General features: G+C 49.2%; 1 protein-coding gene across 4 annotated transcripts in view; it reads right to left on the bottom strand.

The window, feature by feature from the left end:
* RBM27 (RNA binding motif protein 27) overlaps window positions 1-19,059 on the bottom strand; it is an 870,586-nt gene that overhangs the window by 173,289 nt on the left and 678,238 nt on the right. For all 4 annotated transcript variants that reach the window (XM_078653046.1, XM_078653045.1, XM_078653044.1 and 1 more), the window contains one exon: window positions 2,890-2,994. In XM_078653046.1, the coding sequence (XP_078509172.1) occupies window positions 2,890-2,994 (105 nt within the window). The remainder of the gene's footprint in view (window positions 1-2,889; window positions 2,995-19,059) is intronic.

Consider the following 19,059-nt stretch of genomic DNA (forward strand, 5'->3'; position numbering starts at 1 on the left):
CCATACCACTGTTTCCTCTAAAACCTCCTCTTGGTGAGGGCAATTGGTTGCTGCCTTTGTAAGAGGGAGAGGGATTTTCTGTGGTAACATTTTTGGAGCCACCCCTGTAAAACCAACGGCGAAAGGAACCCCTATTAGTAGGTAACTGTATAGCCCCCATGGACTTTGTGACCTCAGTGTCTTTTTTCATTTTTTCCAGTGAGGTGTCGACTGCTGGTCCTTATCAAAGGGCTGATTGAGAATGGAGGCCTGTACCTCAGGTTTGAAACCTGAAATTCTCAACCATATGTGTCTGCATAGTAATACGCTGGTGTTTACTGCACATACTGCTGGGTCTGCTGCATCTAATGCGCACTTGATGGACATATTGGTGATAAGTGTTCCCTCTTGGATCATATCATTTGCCTTAGATTTGTGCTCATAAGGCAGAAATTGCATAAGTTTTTCCAGCTCATCATAATGAGCCTATCTGGCTAGCAAAGTCTGAGCATTGGCAATGCGCCAGTTTTTAGCGGTCTGTGAGGCTACCCTTTTACCAGAGGCATCGATTAACTTTGACTACTTATCAGGAGGCGGGGCGTTACCTGTGGTCTGTGAGTTGGCTCTCTTATGAGCATTAGAGAGCACAAGAGAGTCCAAGGGCAGCTGACTCTTGATGTAGACAGGGTCAGTAGGTGCTGGCTTATAATTTTTCTCAACCCTGGGCCTGATGATTCGTGCCCTGACAGGTTCCTTAAAAACCTCATCTGCATGCTTAAACATCCCTTTAAGCATTGGTAATGTATGTGTACTTTTCCGAGTGGAGCTTAAGGTCTCACACAAGAAGTCCTCCTCTAAAGCCTCCTTATGTAGTTCCACCCCATGGTAATGAGCAGCCCTGTTAAGAAGCTCAATGTAAACTATATTGTCGTCAGGAGAGGATGCGGCGCCTGCGGCTCTGACGGAGCCGCAGGGGCGATGTCGCCCGAACCCCCGATTGCATCGCACGAGCGTCGGGTGGAGTCGGAAGAGCGAGGATGTCTCTTCGACTTCTTTTTCGAATGCCTCGACTTACCTGAGGACTTGGAGCCCGACGAGTGGTGGTGACTCGTCGAGCGGCTATGACTGCGGCTCCGCGACCGGTCCCTCTACTTCCTCCTCGACCGGGACCTCGAGCGGCGTGGAGCCGACTGCCGGAGCTAGAGTAGCTTACGGGACCGCTCCCGTCTAGCCTTCGAGGTCAAGGCCCGGCAGTCGGGACACGACTTATCATGGTCGCCCCCGAGGCAAAAAAAGGCACCGGCTGTGGTGGTTGGTCACTGACATCAGGCGGTGACAGGACTCGCAAGGTTTAAAACCAGGCATCGCGAGTCGAAGGTCGGCTCGAAAAGTGATCAAAAGAGATACAAAAATTAGTAAAAAAATGACTAAGTACTGCTCTTCATGGATCTGCACTGGCTGGTGCGGAAAAAAGAACTGACGTCAGCACGCGAGGGCGGCGTATAAGTACTCGGACGACGTCATCGCGGCCATCACAACGCAGACGACGGACGCGGAGCCGCAGACGACACCTAGCGACGCGCAGGGTTACTGCTGACGAAAACTTTCCGGATCCAGTCTGACGCCTGGGGATATTCTAAGGTAAGGAATCCAACACTAACCCAGATATGTCCAGTATCTGGGTTAATAACCAGTTTTTTTTCTTTCAGATCTGAAGGTGGAACATCGGACAACGGCTCTTTTGTCGGAGTCTTTTCATCTGTACTTGCAGCTTTCGACCTAGAAAGTTACTGCTCCGAACTCTTCGGCACCGAAGATTTAGGCTTGGCAACGATGGAACATGGACATACTTGGATTTCGGCGTCAAGATTTTCAGCTCAAGCCGGCATGGGGCCGACTCCAAACCAAGCCATTAGGCTTTTCCTTGTGTTTCGGCACTGGGCCCACAGTTGGGGCAAGGGGGTTATTGGGGCAAGGGGGTTATTGTACTTGCGGTATGCTGACCCGGTGTAACTTGGTCTTCTTCCATGTTGGAGTCGGCCTCTGACACAGAGACATGTTCCTCTTCCGCGGCTCATCGAGGGTGTGTTTCTTCTCGGTCGGAATCTTCGGCGAAGATGTCTGGTACGGAGCCGCCTTGGTGATGCATCTCATGACGTTGAGCCAGACGGCCACGAAGCACCGTCTTTGATCAAAACAATCGGCACGTATCGCAGTCTTTCTCGTCGTGTTCCGGGGACAAACAAATCTTGCACACTTCCTGCAGGTCGGTGCGCGGAGACTAGGCGCCATACCTGGGACATAGCTTGAATGGAGTCCGTTCTATCGACTGCTAGAGAGCCCAGCGTGGTTAGGCCCAACGACCCTCCACGAGTTTTCAAATCGAAGATTCTTGGTTTGCGACGATACGCGAAAAAAACAATACCAGCTAGGGTAGAGGATTGCACGTTGAAGGGAACCCAAGAAACAGCCAAACCGGAGCGCAGCAATTCACTTCCGAACCAGATGGCGGAAAAAACAATCTAACAATGGAGTTGATGCCCATGTGCACTATCACCGGAATGAGGAGTCACCTATCTCGTGACTGGAAAAGACTTCTTCGAACAAAAACAAAGTGCAAACATCCAGACCAAACACTAGATGGGAGGCTAGACACAGCATGTGATCTACAGCTCACATGCCTGGAACATAGACTTCCATTAATTGACTTGCCTTGGGAATTTGTTCAAATTACAACTCTTCTTGTTATATGCCCCACATTTTCCTTGCCAAAATGGTGCGGTTTAAAATCACACTGAGGTTAAAAAGTTTATGAAGGCACAAATTTTATTCCGGACACCATTCAACTGAGCGCATATAGCAGACAAGTACTAGAAAATCTCAGTTTTATGCAAGAAATAAATGGCATACCTCGACTTGCAACTGAGAAAGCTTTTTCCGCAATTCTGTTGCGTCTTCCCCAGATGTCAGCCTTTTGTGAAAATCCATTTCAGCATCTAGCAACTCTTTCTGAGCCTTTAAAGAGGAAAGCAATACATTTTCAGATGTATACATATATTGTGACAGTCATAATATTTTGTCCAGTTGTAAATGTTGAATGTTATCCCCAATGTAAAGCTTGCTTTTAAAAATGGGAATTCTTCTACATAATGGATTTAATTAGATGCAAAGAATAATAAACTCCAAGTCGACTTTGTAGTTAGTTAGCACCGTTAACTCTTGGTGTATGAGTGCAGAACCAGGTGGACAAATGAATACCTAGTCAATATAAAAGGAGTTCTCATCCTTTGAGTATAGTGCAAAACTTGTCACCCAAGTTATTATGAGATCATTTCTAATAATGTAATTCTTAATTGCCCACTCTGGGTGGCACAGTTACTGTTATCCACACTCCTGCAATTCAGTAAAACTTGTAATAAAACCCCCTCAGAACAATCTCCCACCACTATTATGTAGCCACCATCTCTCTTCCACTCTGTGAACATAAATATGGACAGCAACTCATAGCTCCCCAGCTATGTTTTTTTTCTATAGAAATATCCATGCATGAATATATGTAAAATCATCTCCCAGACACTGCCCCTCATCTACTTAATACTACATACGTTCTTTCCACAGCATTACTCATTGATGCATACACAAGTTTCCACAGAAACTCCCCTGCTCCTGGCTGTACTTCATTAACGACATTTCGATAGTTACTACTGATACACCCCACAGCTGTAATGATACATCACTCCAAATCAAGAGATACTACTCCAATCTAATCGTATCATGTATTTTATTTACCACAGCAGCAGAAAAAACAAAGGTAGCCTAGCCCAGACAAAGCACAACCTGAGACCACTACGCACTTGCACTCTGCTCTGCACATCCAGCCAAAAGGTCAAATCTAGTGACTTGTCGTTCCATTTTCCTTACTGTGCTTGACAAATCATTATTTCCTGTAACATGTAGTTTACTCACCTCTAAATATTTCCCAGGTGCCAGACTGGCATGGAAACTTCTGAAATAACTCTCCGGCATCCATAGAGGGCGCAGGCTCTGTTGCCGTGTAGCAAAAACAACAACGATGGATTAAACCCAGATCTGTGATTGGGGGTGAATGTTTTGCCATTGTGCAACATTCCGTCCATCAATTGTTTTTGCATTTGTCACCCCGAGTGGGACGGTTATGCTCAGACGTTAGTCCTGTGCTCTCCATGCCACTGGAATCAAGCTATCCTGGCTGATGACGGCTGATAGCCAGAAACCGGTCCTAGGATGCTTGATTCCGGTCCAGGGAAGACATGGCTTGGCAGATCGGGCTAGACTGTTCCCATGAGGCACAGGGTCAAGACTGATTTGCATATGGCCATGTCCGAACTGGGGTGGTGTGGTGAGCAAAATAACGATGATTAAACCCAGATCTGTGATTGGGGGTGAATGTTTTGCCATTGTGCAACATTCCATCCATCAATTGTTGTTTCTGCTGTTGCCATGTTGGGCATGGGGAAGTGATGATATCATCAGAGCCATGAATCTTCAGGACTGGAGCGCTGACGTCAGTTCAACATTTTGTTTGCTGCAACTTCATAGGTGTTATCGACTGACAGTCAAGCAGTGGTGCAATACAATACTAACTGGGCATCATATTAGGAAAGCCAACAAGGATCTCCAGAATGAGTATATGGGTGGGTCAGTGAGAAATCTGCACACAGATCACGTATCCACCAGAAAAATTGTTACCAATGGTAAGTAACTTTTTCTTCTTCTGATGTATACTTCTTCCCGCAGATTTCCTCACCTTTGAATAGACTCCGAACCAATAATGCCCCCTAAGCGGCGGGACTACAGGACTAAACCAGAATATTGTAAAGGATAGACCAGGGAAAGTGGTCATCGTTCCTCACTTCTGAATCCATGTAGCAGTGTTTGGTGAAAGAATGCATGTAAGACTAGGCCTGGGCAGAGTTTCAATTATGCCCAATTAATCGGAATAATTTCAGCAAATTACACTTTACTCTTGGACGTCTACTAAGTAATTAAGCGTAATTTGGGAGGGGGTGCTTTAGCTGCTGCTCACTCTTGCTATTCATGTTCTGTGTATTTAATGCTAAGAAAGTAGTGCTCAAAAACAAGTTACTTACCTTGGGTAATGCCTTGTCTAGTAGAGACTTTATCTAGCTACAGATTCCTTATTTTACAATTCTCCCCACAAGTCAGACTGGATCCAGAACTTTTTGAGCAGTACTCTTGCATGCCAGTAGGTGGGATTGTCGGCTCAGCTTTGACTGCACCAGAAATTATGTATACGGTACCTATACAGGCACCACCCCGGCGCGCTGACATCAGTTACTTTCGCAACTTTCCACACCAGGGGCACGGAGCCATAATGAACACTGACAACCAGTGTGAAAGTCTAAGGCCCATAGAAGGGTGACCCTAACAATAATCAGTTCGCAGAGCTGGGGAGGGCCTATACGGAATTAGTAGCTAGATAGAGTCTGTACCAGAAAAGGCGTTACTGAAGGTAAGTAACTTGTTCATCTGATAGGGACTTCTAGCCACTAATTCCTTACTTTAGATTAGATAGCCAAGCACTACTTCTTCGGAGGTGGATCTGCAAAGCGGATTAAACCAGAAAAGTCCTGTAAGACCAAATGGGCGGAGTGCTCATCACGTCGGACCCGGTTGTCGAGGCAGTAGGTCTTCGTACAAGTGTACATAGATACAATGTTGCTGCCTGATGGATGTCTAGGACAGGGACACCGTGGGCTATCGCAGTAGTCACAGCCTTGGCTCTGGTGGAATGACACACAAGCCCTTAGGGAGTTGCTTCTTGGCCAATACGTAGCACACCTTGATGCAAAGAACTATCCATCAGGAGATGGTTCGTTTCAGCACAACCTTCCCTTTCTTGGCACCTACATACTCCATGAAAAGGTGATCCCCTGGAATTCTCATGTGCAAACAAGGTACAATGACAATGTTCATTTCGGGTACAGGCTCTCCTCTTTTTTGGAGGGGTGATGCAGAGCAAACAAGGTGGACAGGGTGATTTCTGGCCCACAAGGAAAAAAGCCACAACCTTCGGGAGAAAGGAGGCTCATGTCCGGAGTACTAGCTTGTCTGGATAAAAGGTGGTATAGGGAGGGTGTGCCAAGAGTGCTTGCAATTAGCTGACCCTCCTGGCCAATGGTATGGCCCCCATAAATGCAGTCTTGATGGCCAATAACCAAAGAGGGCAATTTTGCAGAGGCTCAAAAGGCCCAAATATCAGAACAGTCAAAACAAGGTTTAAATTCCACTAGGGCATAATGAATGGCCTGGGAGGAAATATATGTAGCAAGCCTTGAGGAACCTAGCCACTAAAGGTGACTTGTAAAAAGAAGGGTGGTCCGGCAACCACAACAATTTCGAAATGGACGATAAATAATCTTTAACAGTGCCTAATGCAGAGCCCAACTGGAATAAACAGAAGAACCTGAGAAAAAAGATGAATGTTACTAGAAGCACACCATGCCACAAATGTATTCCAGTGACATGCATATACCAATTTGGTGGAGGAACGCCTGGTTGCCAGAATAATAACAGACTTCGTGAGAAAGCTCGAAAGTTGTCAACTGTTTGAATGAATCACCACGCATGAAGGTGAAAGGTGCTCAGTTTCGGGTGCAGGATCCTAACCTGTTGCTGTGACAGAAGATCCTCTTGAAGAGGCATCCTGATCGGGGGACCAATGCTCCTGCTCAACTATCAGGATACTAGACTCTCCTTGCCCAACAAGAACCACAAGTGTACTTGGGCCCACTCATTCCTCATCTTCTTGGGAACTCTGAGAAGTGGTATTGGCGGAAAGGCAAACAGGAGGCCGGAGCTCCACCTGAGATGAAGAGTCTCCGAGCGATAGCCGCCTTTGAAACTTCAGCGTGCAAAACTGCTGACACTGTGCATTCTCTGCAATGGCAAAAAGATCTAACCAAGCAGTCTCTCCACTCTTGAAAGATCTCAAACCACCTCTAGGTGGTGATAGGCATCTCAAGCTGAGTTCATCCACCATGCTGTTTAGAGGGCCCGTCAGGTGATGAGCCACCAGGGAAATGCCCTGGCATTTCAGACATTGTCCAGAGACGCAGAGCCTCTTGACAAAGGGTCGACAAACCCACCCCACCATGTTTAATGCAGTACCACATGGAAGTCCTCTAATTTCCACCTCTCCCATTCCAGGAGTGACTTCTCACTACAGCTAACTCTGGTTGGGGTAGAGGAGAGGAGTCTGCCACTGACTCCATTTCTGCTTATCAGCCACCACTGCAGATCTTTCGGGGTTCCTTGTGAGATCTGGACCATGTCGGAGGTATTTCCCTGATGCCGTGCCCACTGGGACTTCAGGTGCCACTACAGAGCCCACATATTCCAAACGGCATTTTTTATAAGCAGGATGCAGGAGGCCAGGAGGCCCAACAACCTCAGAGCAATTCTCACTGAATTCCAGGATCGAGGCTGAAACATAGGTATCACAGCTCAAATATCCTGGTTTCGCCACATGAAAAATAGGCCGAAACCTCCAGAGTGTCCAGAACAGGTCCAATGACAGGGAGAGTCTGAAAAGGAGTGAGGTATGAATTTTGCACATTGATAGTGAACGCTGGAGAATGCAGCAGGTTTGCTGTAGTCTGGAGGTGAGAGACGACTGCTTGTGGAGAGCCCGTATTCAACAGCCAATCGCAGAGGTAGGTAAAGACTGGAACCCCTGACCCCCGCAGGTGACCTGTAAAAAGCTCCATCAGCTTGGTGAACACTCGAGGGGCCCTAGTAAGGACAAAGGGGAGCAGGACAAACTGAAAAGTCTCTTAGCCCACCATGAACCACTTGTAACATCTGAGGGCAGGTACCAGAAATATGCATCATACAAATCCAATGCTACCATCCAGTCTCCCAAGTCCACGAGAGACAGAAATTGGGTGAGCATGAGCATTCTGAAGTTCTCCTTTTTTCAAAATCAGATTGAGAAGGTGAATATCTAGGATAGGACAAAGGCCTCCATCCTTTTTGGGCACCTGAAAGTAGCAGGAATAGCAATCATGACCTGCTTTTGATGCAGGCAACCTCTCGATGGCTCCCTTGGCCAGGAGAACCAAAACTTCCTGAAAGAGCAAGAAGAGGTGGTCTTCAATCAGCCAGTCATATGTGGGTTGGGTGGGTTGGAGGGGGGGGGGTACAGAGGGGATGGAGTAGCTCCTTTGGACCATCTGCAAAACCCAACAGTCTGATGTTACTGAACTCCAGTGGTGCAGGTGAGGGTGTATCCTGCCCGGCACTGGATGCACATGCTGGTCGGAGGGCAAACAAAACTGGTTTTGAGGCTGCTGGAGCAGTGGTGGACTGGCCTGACCTATGACTACCAGTCCGAGGAGGTCCATAGGACCCACGTCCTCTGCTACAAAAAGGCTGGGAAGCCTGTTGGCCACGGTGGCTGCATGGGTAAAGACGCGGCTGGAAACCCCTTTTTAGGCCACGAAAGGGCAAAAGGCCGACTGGGGTTGACGAGGAGCCATGGTGAAAGCCCAAGGACCAGGCCAAAGCTCTGCTGTCCTTAAAGTGCTCCGGCATTGAGTTCACCTTCTCTCCAAAAAGACAAGAGCCATCAAATGGCATGCCCACAAATGAGGCTAGCAGATCCACTGAAAAGCCAGTGGTTCTTAGCCAGAGATGGCGCAGAAGGGCCACTGACAATAAAATTACTCTGCCCAGTGAGTCGGTCATGTCCAGGCCACATTGTATGGGGAACTTTGCTGTGTCTTTCCCATCAGCAATAGCTTGACAGAGTATGGCTCGGGCCTCCTCCGAGATCATAGGCAGCACTTGCGCAACCAAATCTCAGATTGTATGGGAATATCAGGCCAAAAGGCACGAAGTGTTCACCAAGTGCAGAGCAAGGCGGTTAGAAGAGAACGTCCTATTGTCAAAGGTATCCAGCCGTTTGGATTCCCTATCCAGTAGACTGATAGGGTATATGCCAAGGTTGGCATAAGACGTGGAACACTGGACAACCAAGCTCTCTGAGGTGGGGTGCTGGGTAAGGAAAATGGGGATGTCAGGAGCGAGGCGATGGCAGCAGGCAACTATTCTATGTATAGGAGCCCATGTGCAGGTCTTGGTACAGGCCCCAAGTAGGATGTCAGTAAGGGCTTCACTGAAAGGGAGTGAGGATTCAGAAGGGGTGACTCCCGGCTGACGCACCTCTCTCAAGACGTTCGACTTGACTGCCACTGCGTATAGCCAACAGTCCATGTCCTAAACCACCCTATGCACCACCATGGTGAATGAGGCTCCCTCCTCCATAGCCACGGTAGGAGGCGAGACCAAGCCAGGGTCCTGTGAGATGTCTAACCAATTAGCCTCCTCCAATTCCTCATACCAGTTGTACTCAATATTATCTATGGGATGCTGGCATCCATAAAGGTCCTCAGATCCCCTCCCATACATCTTCCTCTCCAGACCTCGCAGAGGAAAAAGGCACTAGGGCATGGTCCAGGTAAGCGCTGGAAATGGCATAGGAAAAAAACATGGGGATGAGGCTGCAGTGGGGCATCAGTGGCAAGGAAGGGACCAGCACCAGAGCAGCCCCTGAATAAGGTCTGGCAGTTGGATCTGGTCCAGATACAGAACCGGATCTAAGGAGCCTGACTGGTGCAGAGGGCGAACTCGCATGTGAGGATCCGTTCGCCCTCTACACCAAAGACTGTGGGGCCCAAAGGCGCTCCAGATGGGCCAGCCACCCAAATATGATGTGCATGGCCTCAAATTCTTTTCAGCTGGGCGGGGGGCGCTCCGAATCCAGGACAGTCAAGGAAGAGTGGAGGTGACCATGACTCAGGCTCTGCTGAAATGCAAGGCCTGGTGTGCCAAAGCTCCCACGCTTCGTCATAAGACTTCACAGGGTGCATCGAAGTCAAAGCGATTTTGCGCTAATTTGATTTCATTTAGTGGTTGGACTTACCAGACAACTTTGAACACGACGATGACTGTCGGGTGGAGCTCCGTGAATGGTCCCGGGATCTTCCGCACGACCAGGATCTTGAGCTTCACAAAGTCGTCCGAAGTCGGGCGGATAGAAGCCTGAGAGAGCACTCCCTCAGCACCTTCGGGTGAATAGAGCAGCAGTTATTGCAGGTCTTTGAGTCATGGTCCCTTTCCAAGCACGAAAGACAAACCAAGTGTGGGTCTGTAACAGACATCTGCCTGTGACAGGCACTACATGGTTTAAAACCAACCATTTTCTTTGGGAACATTCTGTCACACCAAGAGAGCGAATCTCTCAAAAAAGGGTTCAACAAAAGTTGAGAAAAAAGCCAGCCAAAAAACGACCAAGGGTAGATCTTCACGGATCGGTGCTATACAACATGGATAAGAAAGAACTGATATCAGAGTGCCAGTGTGGCACCTATATAGGTACCCCACACATCATTTTCAGTGCAGATGACAGCCGAACGACAAAACCTACCAGCATGCGTCAAAAACGTCTGGATCTAGTCTGACCCCTGGGGAATATTCTAAGGAATCTGCGGCTAGAAGCCAATCAGATTGAAGAATGAATATTCTTGCATAATTCTTCATTAACTTGCAGAATTTTGGGTAATTCTGTGCGATTAAGCTGAACAGAATTACGCAAGTTATACCCACTCCTAATTGCCTTGCAAAATATCAGCCTCCGGGACTCTTCTAGCCAAGGCTGAAGTGGATAATTTTACCCTGGTGAAATGAACTCAGGTTCTTGCAGGTGGGTCTTTGTTGGATAGAGCATAGCACATCAGATTTTAATAAATATAGTGGTCCAAAGAGAGTGTGCTTCTATACAGTCTCATTTGTTTACAGCCAGTGTAGAGCTGGTTAACTAAGCAATTTTGTTTTTGTGTGCCTGATGCACGCTTCGGGTCTAGCATGTAAATATCTGCTCCTCACTAGTGTGATGTGGTGGGGGCTGGTAAAAGATGGCATTGTGAAAGATTGTCCGAAACGGAAAGTGGACACCGTCTTTGGAAGGAAGAAACACATAAACCAGGTGAGAGGTTGATGGGCCAAGACCTGCAACTCGTTGACACAGAGGGCAGAGGGCAGGGCATCTAAGAAACCTGTTCTTAAAATTAAAAGCTGCAACTGTGCATTGGCTTAAGGGGAGTTCCGGTAAGAAATGTCAGCACCAAATTAAGGTACCACTGAAGCATTATAAAAGAAGCTGCTGGACAAGTTTGTTTATCAAACCATTAAGAAATCTTACCACAGATGGAACCTTAAACAGGGAGACTTGATCTGGTAAACAGAGGAAAGCAGACAGCTCTGAGAAGTATCTGTCAACTGTAGCCACCACACTACCTTATTGAGCCAAGAACAATATGCAAGTAGTATGCTGGAAAGAGTACTCTACACACTTGGAAACAACTGTGGCACCTTGACCCTGTCACCAGGTAGGTCGCCCCCCAGCCGCCACATGGTCCTCCTGTGACGCTACCCCGCTGCCGCTACCCGCCTTGATCTGACCGCCTCTCCCCACCGAGGTCGGCCTTTGCATTGCCTGTGCCTGTTTTATTTCCTGTGCTCCCTCCACCTTTTTTTGTTCCTGTTGCCACTTTTCGTTTACTTTGTCCACTTTGTTGCACTGCTGTTGTCGATTTCCCTTGTGCCCTCTCCCCCTGCCCCCTCTGCCTTCTGTGTCACCTGTTTCCCACGCTTCCCGCCGATGCGTCCCCTGCGACCCCGCCCCCTGTTATCCCATTGGCCGCCCCACTCCTGCCTCCCAGCTGCTCCTCCCTCCCACAGCCCCTCATATGGATGCTGTGCGCAGCAGCCGCGCTGCTGGCGCACCAAAGGCAAGCCCGTCTGCGCCCGTCCGCGCCTGGACCGCGCCCAGCGCCAGAACCCCTGGCCCCCGCCGAAGCCAGGAAACCCCACTGAGATACAACACCGCCGCCCTAAACACCGTAAGACCACCTGCCTGTCACCGAGCCACCCCGAAGCGCACCCACGGCCCCTTCTCCTGCCTAGGCTGCAAATTTACCTGCGTCCGAAACCTCACACCACCAGCCGGACCAGACAACAACATCAAGCACCTCAAATGCATCCTGCTCAACACCCGCTCCGTCCACAAGCACGCTGTCGAACTATGGGATCTCCTCGACACAACAGCGTCAGACGTCGCCTTCCTCACGGAAACCTGGATGAACGCCTCCTCAGCCCCCGACTTCGCCATAGCCATCTCGGACGGCTACAAGATCATCCGAAAGGATCGAGCCAACCAAACCGGAGGAGGAATCGCCATCATCCACAGAAGCACCATCAGCGTCTCGACTAACTCCGAAGACACCCTCACCACCGCCGAACACTTACACTTCCAGATCCGCACCGACCCCAAGACGACCCTCGGAGGAACCCTCATCTACAGACCCCAGGGTCCAAGCACACAATTCAGTGAAGCCGTCGCCGACCTCATCAGCCCACATGCCCTCGCCTCATCAGACTACATCCTCCTAGGGGACCTGAACTTCCACCTGGAGAACAACACGACAACACCACCACCACCCTGCTAGACAACCTCGCCAACCTCGGACTCAAGTAACTGGTGAACACCCCAACCCACTATGCCGGCCACACGCTCTAACCCATCTTTTCTGCCTGCGACCACGTCACCTTCAGCCACTCCACCGGACTACACTGGACTGACCACAGCTGCATCCATTTCACCTACAAGAAGACCACATCCCACCACCACCCGCAACAGATCCCCCATAGATGCTGGAGCAAAGTCACCACAGACCAGCTAACCACATCACTGAGCCAGAACCCACCAATCAACACCGCGGACACCAACAACGCGGCCCGCAACCTCACACAGTGGATCACCAACTGCACCGACACCCTCGCACCACTGAAAAACCCCCAAGGTAAACCCGGCAACAGGAAAGCCACATGGTTCACCGACGACCTCAAAGAATCGAAGAAATCATGCCGAACCATCGAGAAAACTTGGCGCCACGAACCGACGACAGACAACCTGACAGCCCTCAAAAACGCCACTCGCAAACACCACCAGCTGATCCGCACCACCAAACGGACTTCGTTCAAAATGCGGCTAAACAACATACAAAACAGCAAGGAACTCTTCAGCATCGTAAAAGAGCTCTCCAACCCCAGCACCAACAGCAACGACATCACACCGTCACAAGACCTCTGCAACTCCCTCGCCACGTACTTTCACCGCAAGATCGCCGACATACACGACAACTTCGGCGCTGAGACTCAGACCCTGCCCTCAGCCACAGAACCAATGCCCCCGACAACCACCCTCAGCAACTGGACTCCCATCAGCACTGAAGACACCACCCACGCTATGAACACCATCCACTCCGGCTCTCCTTCCGACCCTTGCCCTCACCACATCTTCAACAAAGCCGACTCCATCATCGTACCCCACCTGCGGAACGTCATAAACAACTCCCTTGCGTCCGCCACCTTCCCAGAGAGCTGGAAGCACGCTGAGATCAACGCCATACTGAAGAAACCCACGGCGGACCCTAAAGACCTCAAGAGCTTCCGCCCCATCTCTCTTCTTTCCTTCCCTGCAAAAGTCATCGAGAAGACCGTCAATAAACAGCTGACAGCATTCCTTGAGGCAAATGGCTCCCTTGACCCATCCCAGTCCGGATTTCGAGCCAACCACAGCACCGAGACCTCCCTCATCGCAGCCACCGACGACATCAGGACCCTGCTTGACAACGGAGAAACAACCACTCTCATCCTCCTAGACCTCTCAGACGCCTTTGATACAGTCTGCCATCGCACCCTAATTACTCGCCTCCACAACGCCGGGATCCAGGGTAACGCCCTGGAATGGATCACCTCGTTCCTCTCCGACAAACCCAGAGAGTTCACCTGCCTCCCTTCCGCTCAGCGGCCACCAAGATCATCTGCGGAGTACCCCAAGGCTCTTCGCTCAGCCCAACCCTCTTCAATATCTACATGAGCCCCCTCGCCACCATCGCACGCAAACACAACCTCAACATCATCTCATACGCAGACCACACCCAGCTGATACTCTCCCTCACCAAAGACCGAACCACAGCCAAAACCAACCTCCAGGAAGGAATGAAAAACGTTGCGGAATGGATGAAACTCAGCCGTCTCAAACTGAACTCAGACAAGACGGAGGTCCTCATCCTCAGACCATCCCCATCCGCCTGGGACGACTCCTGGTGGCCCAGAGCCCTGGGCACCGCACCAACACCCACTGACGACGCACACAAGCTGGGATTCATCCTGGACTCCTCCCTCACGATGACCAAGCAAGTCAACGTCATCTCATCCTCCTGCTTCAACACCCTGCGCATGCTCCAAAAGATCTTCCGGTGGATCCCTACCGAGACCAGAAAGACTGTCACCCAGGCCCTCGTCACCAGCCGGCTGGACTACGGGAACGCCCTCTACGCAGGAACCACAGCCAAACTTCAGAAAAGGCTCCAGCGCATACAGAATGCATCCGCGCGACTCGTCCTCGACATCCCTCGCCATAGCCACATATCTGCCCACCTGAGAGACCTGCATTGGCTTCCCGTCAGCAAAAGGATCACCTTCAGGCTCCTCACCCACGCACACAAAGCGCTCCACAACACAGGCCCCGAATACCTCAACAGCCGCCTCACGTTCCACATCATTCCAACCGGCCAGCTCCGCTCCGCCAGCCTCGCCCTCGCCAGCGTACCATGGATACGCAGAACCACCGCAGGAGGAAGATCATTCTCCTACCTGGCTGCCAAGACGCGGAACTCCCTACCCACCCACCTACGACCAGGACCATCTCACCTTCAGGAACACCTCAAGACCTGGCTCTTTGAGTATTAGCAGCAACCCCCCCCCCGCCCCCTTTCATCGCCTTGAGACCCTCGCGGGTGAGTAGTGCGCTTTATAAATGTATTGACTGATTGATTGATTGTCACTGCTGCAGGGGAGCAGACAGGTCTTCTTTGCAAAGGTATCTTTGTCCCTTCCCATCAGCTTAACTCTACTACAGCATCCCTGGTGATCACATTGAAATCTTTCAGATCCCTTGATGTTGGGCCCCCTGACTGCAAAGGCATCATTTCAGAGTCATCATGTACCAGCATGCACAAGGGACCAGGAGGATGCAAGAAATCAACTTACAGAGAAAAAGCAGAACCTTCAGAACTGGAACTCGAGCTTCCATCAGAAACATTGGAATCATAATCAAAATGCCCTGTACTCTCTGCAGAGGAGAGAACGTTCTGAGCAAGATGGTATGCAATACTGCCCTGATGAACAGGATGCACTAAGAGGGCTCCTGGTGAGACTTGGGGATGGGGGTGTTTGACTGTAAAACCCATGTTGAACAACAGGGAAACTGTCAAACACAAATGATGGAACACCAGCTCTGGTGACCTGCCTTTTATCAACCAGTCATCCAGGTACGGATATACAGACTTTCCTGACCTTCAGAGGTGGGCTGTCACCACGGTCATGAACTTCATGAACACTCGAAGTGCTGATATCAATCCAAAGGAAGCACTGTGAATTGGTAATGGGCAGTACCTACCACCAACTACAATAACGTCCCAATGGACACAAGGATCGGAATGTGACAGTACGTGGGCTGAAAGTCTAAAGACACAATGCAGTCTTCCATTTCCAGTAAAACCTAAGCAAGGAAAAGAGCCCCGAATTTGTCCTTTCTGAGAAAACAGTTTAGGACTCAGAGATTGAGAGTTTACTGCAAATTGCCATCTTCCTTTGGAACTAAAAAGTATCGCAAATTGGACTTGGGTCCCTGTTTTCACTGTGGCACCAATTCTGGCCCTCTCTGCAGCAGGACTTCTACTTCTTTCTGCTGTAGGATCTGCAGATGTTATTCCTGAACCTGAATGGGGCAGAGAAGCCAGCTGGAGCGATGTTGGTAGAAGGGTAGGGTTTCTACAGTTTGTAAGACACAGCATGCCCAAGTAATAGCCTTCCAAGCCTTTAGTAAAAAGGCACACCCTCCCTTGTACCGGCATGTTAAGTTCCTTCCCAGGCAAACTACTGCTGGTTCACTGGTGGTGCAAAGGACGAGGAGTAGAACAGGGGCACAGCCCTTACCCTTCCCTCTTTATTGGCGTACAGAAGGGTTCCTCTATGTTGCTCCAACATCTTGGAAGAGCTCTAGCAAAGACAGCATCTGCTTTTTGCCCAAACAGTCTCTCTGTTAAAGTTAATACCCAAAACAGTTTTCTGAACCCTGGAGGAGAACCCTGTGAACCATGCAGTTAGCCTCAAAGTAAGTTGCCATGCTGGATTTGGAATCACCATGGCTGCCATGTCCCCAAAGGAATGGGCATATCTCCCAAAAGGACAGGTGGCATTAAGGGAACGAAGGAATAAGCTGCCACTGAAAAACTTTTTTTCCTATGGCTTCCAAGTGTTTAACTCCATATCAGGAGGATGCACAAGGAAAGCTCCTGGCTTGAATCTGGGTGTAAAGAAGCTCTGTACTACCACGATTTCCAGTAAAGGGAAAACAGTTAGGAAAGCTGCGTCCCTGTCGACGATGAGGCCGGTCCTGGTGCTATATGGCCCAGACTACCTTATCATGACCTTGTGCCTGACAGCATAACAGAGCCTAAACCCTCCACCAGCTCCAGAGAGCTATTGCATTAGCTACCAGATAGTTAAAGGTGAGGAATCTACAGGGAGAAGTATCCATCAGAAGCATCACTATTCCCCTCACTTGTAATGTCCCAGCTTCACCCAACTTAATGGCCTTCTCCTGCCTTAAAGACTGATTCAAATTGGACCTAACCTATACATTCACAAGCCCATTCTTCAACATACTTTCTGAAACCTCTCTCCCACTACACCCAACTCTGCCAAATTCCTCTCACCCTTTACTGGCTCTACTATCTAAGCTATTCCATTTCTTTCTAGCCAAATTCTTGGCTTGTCTTTATCCAGTAGCAACCCTACCCCCACACTCTTTCAGCCCTTCTCTGCTATTTCTCCGTGTTCCTTCTCATACTTTCCATAGTAATTGACACTTCCCCTTCTAATGATTATCCCTCTGTGTTAGTCAAGAAGGAAATAAGTTACTTATCTGTAACTGTAGTTCTCCAGTATTGAAACCTTTCATAGATTCACATGCTTGAATCATTCAAGCATGTAAATCAAGCATGTGAAACTATGAAAGTTTCAATACTGGAGTAAGGAAATAAGTTACTTACCTGTAACTGTAGTTCTTCAGTATTTGAATCTTTCATAGATTCGCATGCTTGATTGACATGCTTAAATCATTCCCCGTCGTCGAGATGGGAATGTGAATCTATGAAAGTACAATACTGGAGTAATTTATCGTACAACCAATCTCACCTTCCCAGCCCCTCCCACTTGCACATACCAATATTCACTCACTCCACAACGGACAGCAGCGAAGCATATTGTGGCCTTATCCAAACCAATCACAAAAACTACAGCCCACAGTATCCCACCAGCCACATTCAACGCCCCCTCTTTGCATTCTTTATTCTGACTATCCCTCCTCCCGCCTCATTCTAGCCTTCGCTACATCATCTCTTTTACCAGAGCCTATTCCTTCCTTCCTTCCTTCCTTCTTTGTCCTATGCCTTCAAGGATTCCAACAAAGGCTTGTTCCAGGCAGAAGGGACCAAAAATAAAACAAAAATACAGTAAGAACCCTTGCTGACAACCCATCCTAGCACTGGCAGTCTGCCACAGGATGTAATAACTATATCAGAAATTAACATTGATGACACAGCTTAATCACAGATATGCAATTTAACTGGCCATTCATAACTGAAACCTTGCCAACTGATAGCCCAGCCCTAACACGCACAGAATAGATGCACCAGTATATTACATTTTTATGAGAAACAACAAGAATAGAAGGACTGGAGGAACACCTATTGTACCTGTGCACCTAGTACCAAGAGACTTTCAGGGAATCTAAATCCCAATCATTTCACGTCACACAACACATGATGTTATGTCATTATCACACAAGTTACTACTTGTGTAACGATATATCTGTAAGAGACATTAGTTAGTGATAGATTCCTTACCTTAGAATATCCCCGGGTGTCAGACTGGATCCGGAAAGTTTTGCTTAGCAGTACCCCTGCGCATCAGTAGGTGGTGTCCTGCGGCTCTGCGTCCCATCACTGGCGTCATAAGCGCCGAGATGACGGCACGGAGAGTACTTAGGCGCCACCCATGCGTGCTGACGTCAGTTCTGTACACGACTTTCCGCGCCAGAAACGCAGAGCCATGCAAGATACTGACCATTGGTGCATAAAACTAGGGCCCTAAAAGGGATGACCTTAACCCTAGTAATCAGTTTGCAGTACGGGGAAGATGGTTGGGGCGGTAAGGAATCTGAACACTAACTAATGTTTCTTACAGATATATCGTTACACAAGTAGTAACTTGAGCATCTGAAAGAGACACGTTAGTGATAGATTCCTTACCTTAGAATAGATACCCCAGCAACACCAACCCCGGTGGTGGGTCTGCAAACTAGATTACACCAAAAAGTCACGGAGCACAGAACAGCCAAAGAAGCTGTCCCTCCGGACTTGACTGTCAAGGCAGTAGTGCTTGGTAAACGTGTGCAGCAAGGCCTACGTAGCTGCCTGACAAATGTCCTGCAAGGGAACGCCGCATCCTAAGTCAGTAGTGGCTGCCGTTGCCCTGGTGGAATGGGCACGCAACCCCACAGGAGGCTCCTTCTTAGCCAACGAATAACAGGCCTTGATGCAGAGAACGACCCACCTAGAGATGATCCATTTGTGCAAGGCCCAACCTTTTTTGGCGCCCACGTAGCCAACAAAGAGCTGGTCGTCCACCCGGTACTGTTGTGTGCGGCTCAGGTAGAAGGAAAGCGCAAGATTTGGGTCCAGACGGTCGAGCCGATCTTCCTCTCTGGAATGATGCAGAGGCGGAAATAAGGTGGGCAAAGTGATGGTCCGTCTGATGTGGAAGGGCGTTACAACCTTTGTCAAGAAAGAAGGACGGGTCCTCAGAACCACCTTGTCCGGATGAAAA

Source organism: Lissotriton helveticus, chromosome 7 (assembly GCF_964261635.1).
Source record: "Lissotriton helveticus chromosome 7, aLisHel1.1, whole genome shotgun sequence".
In the NCBI taxonomy this organism is placed as follows: domain Eukaryota; kingdom Metazoa; phylum Chordata; class Amphibia; order Caudata; family Salamandridae; genus Lissotriton; species Lissotriton helveticus.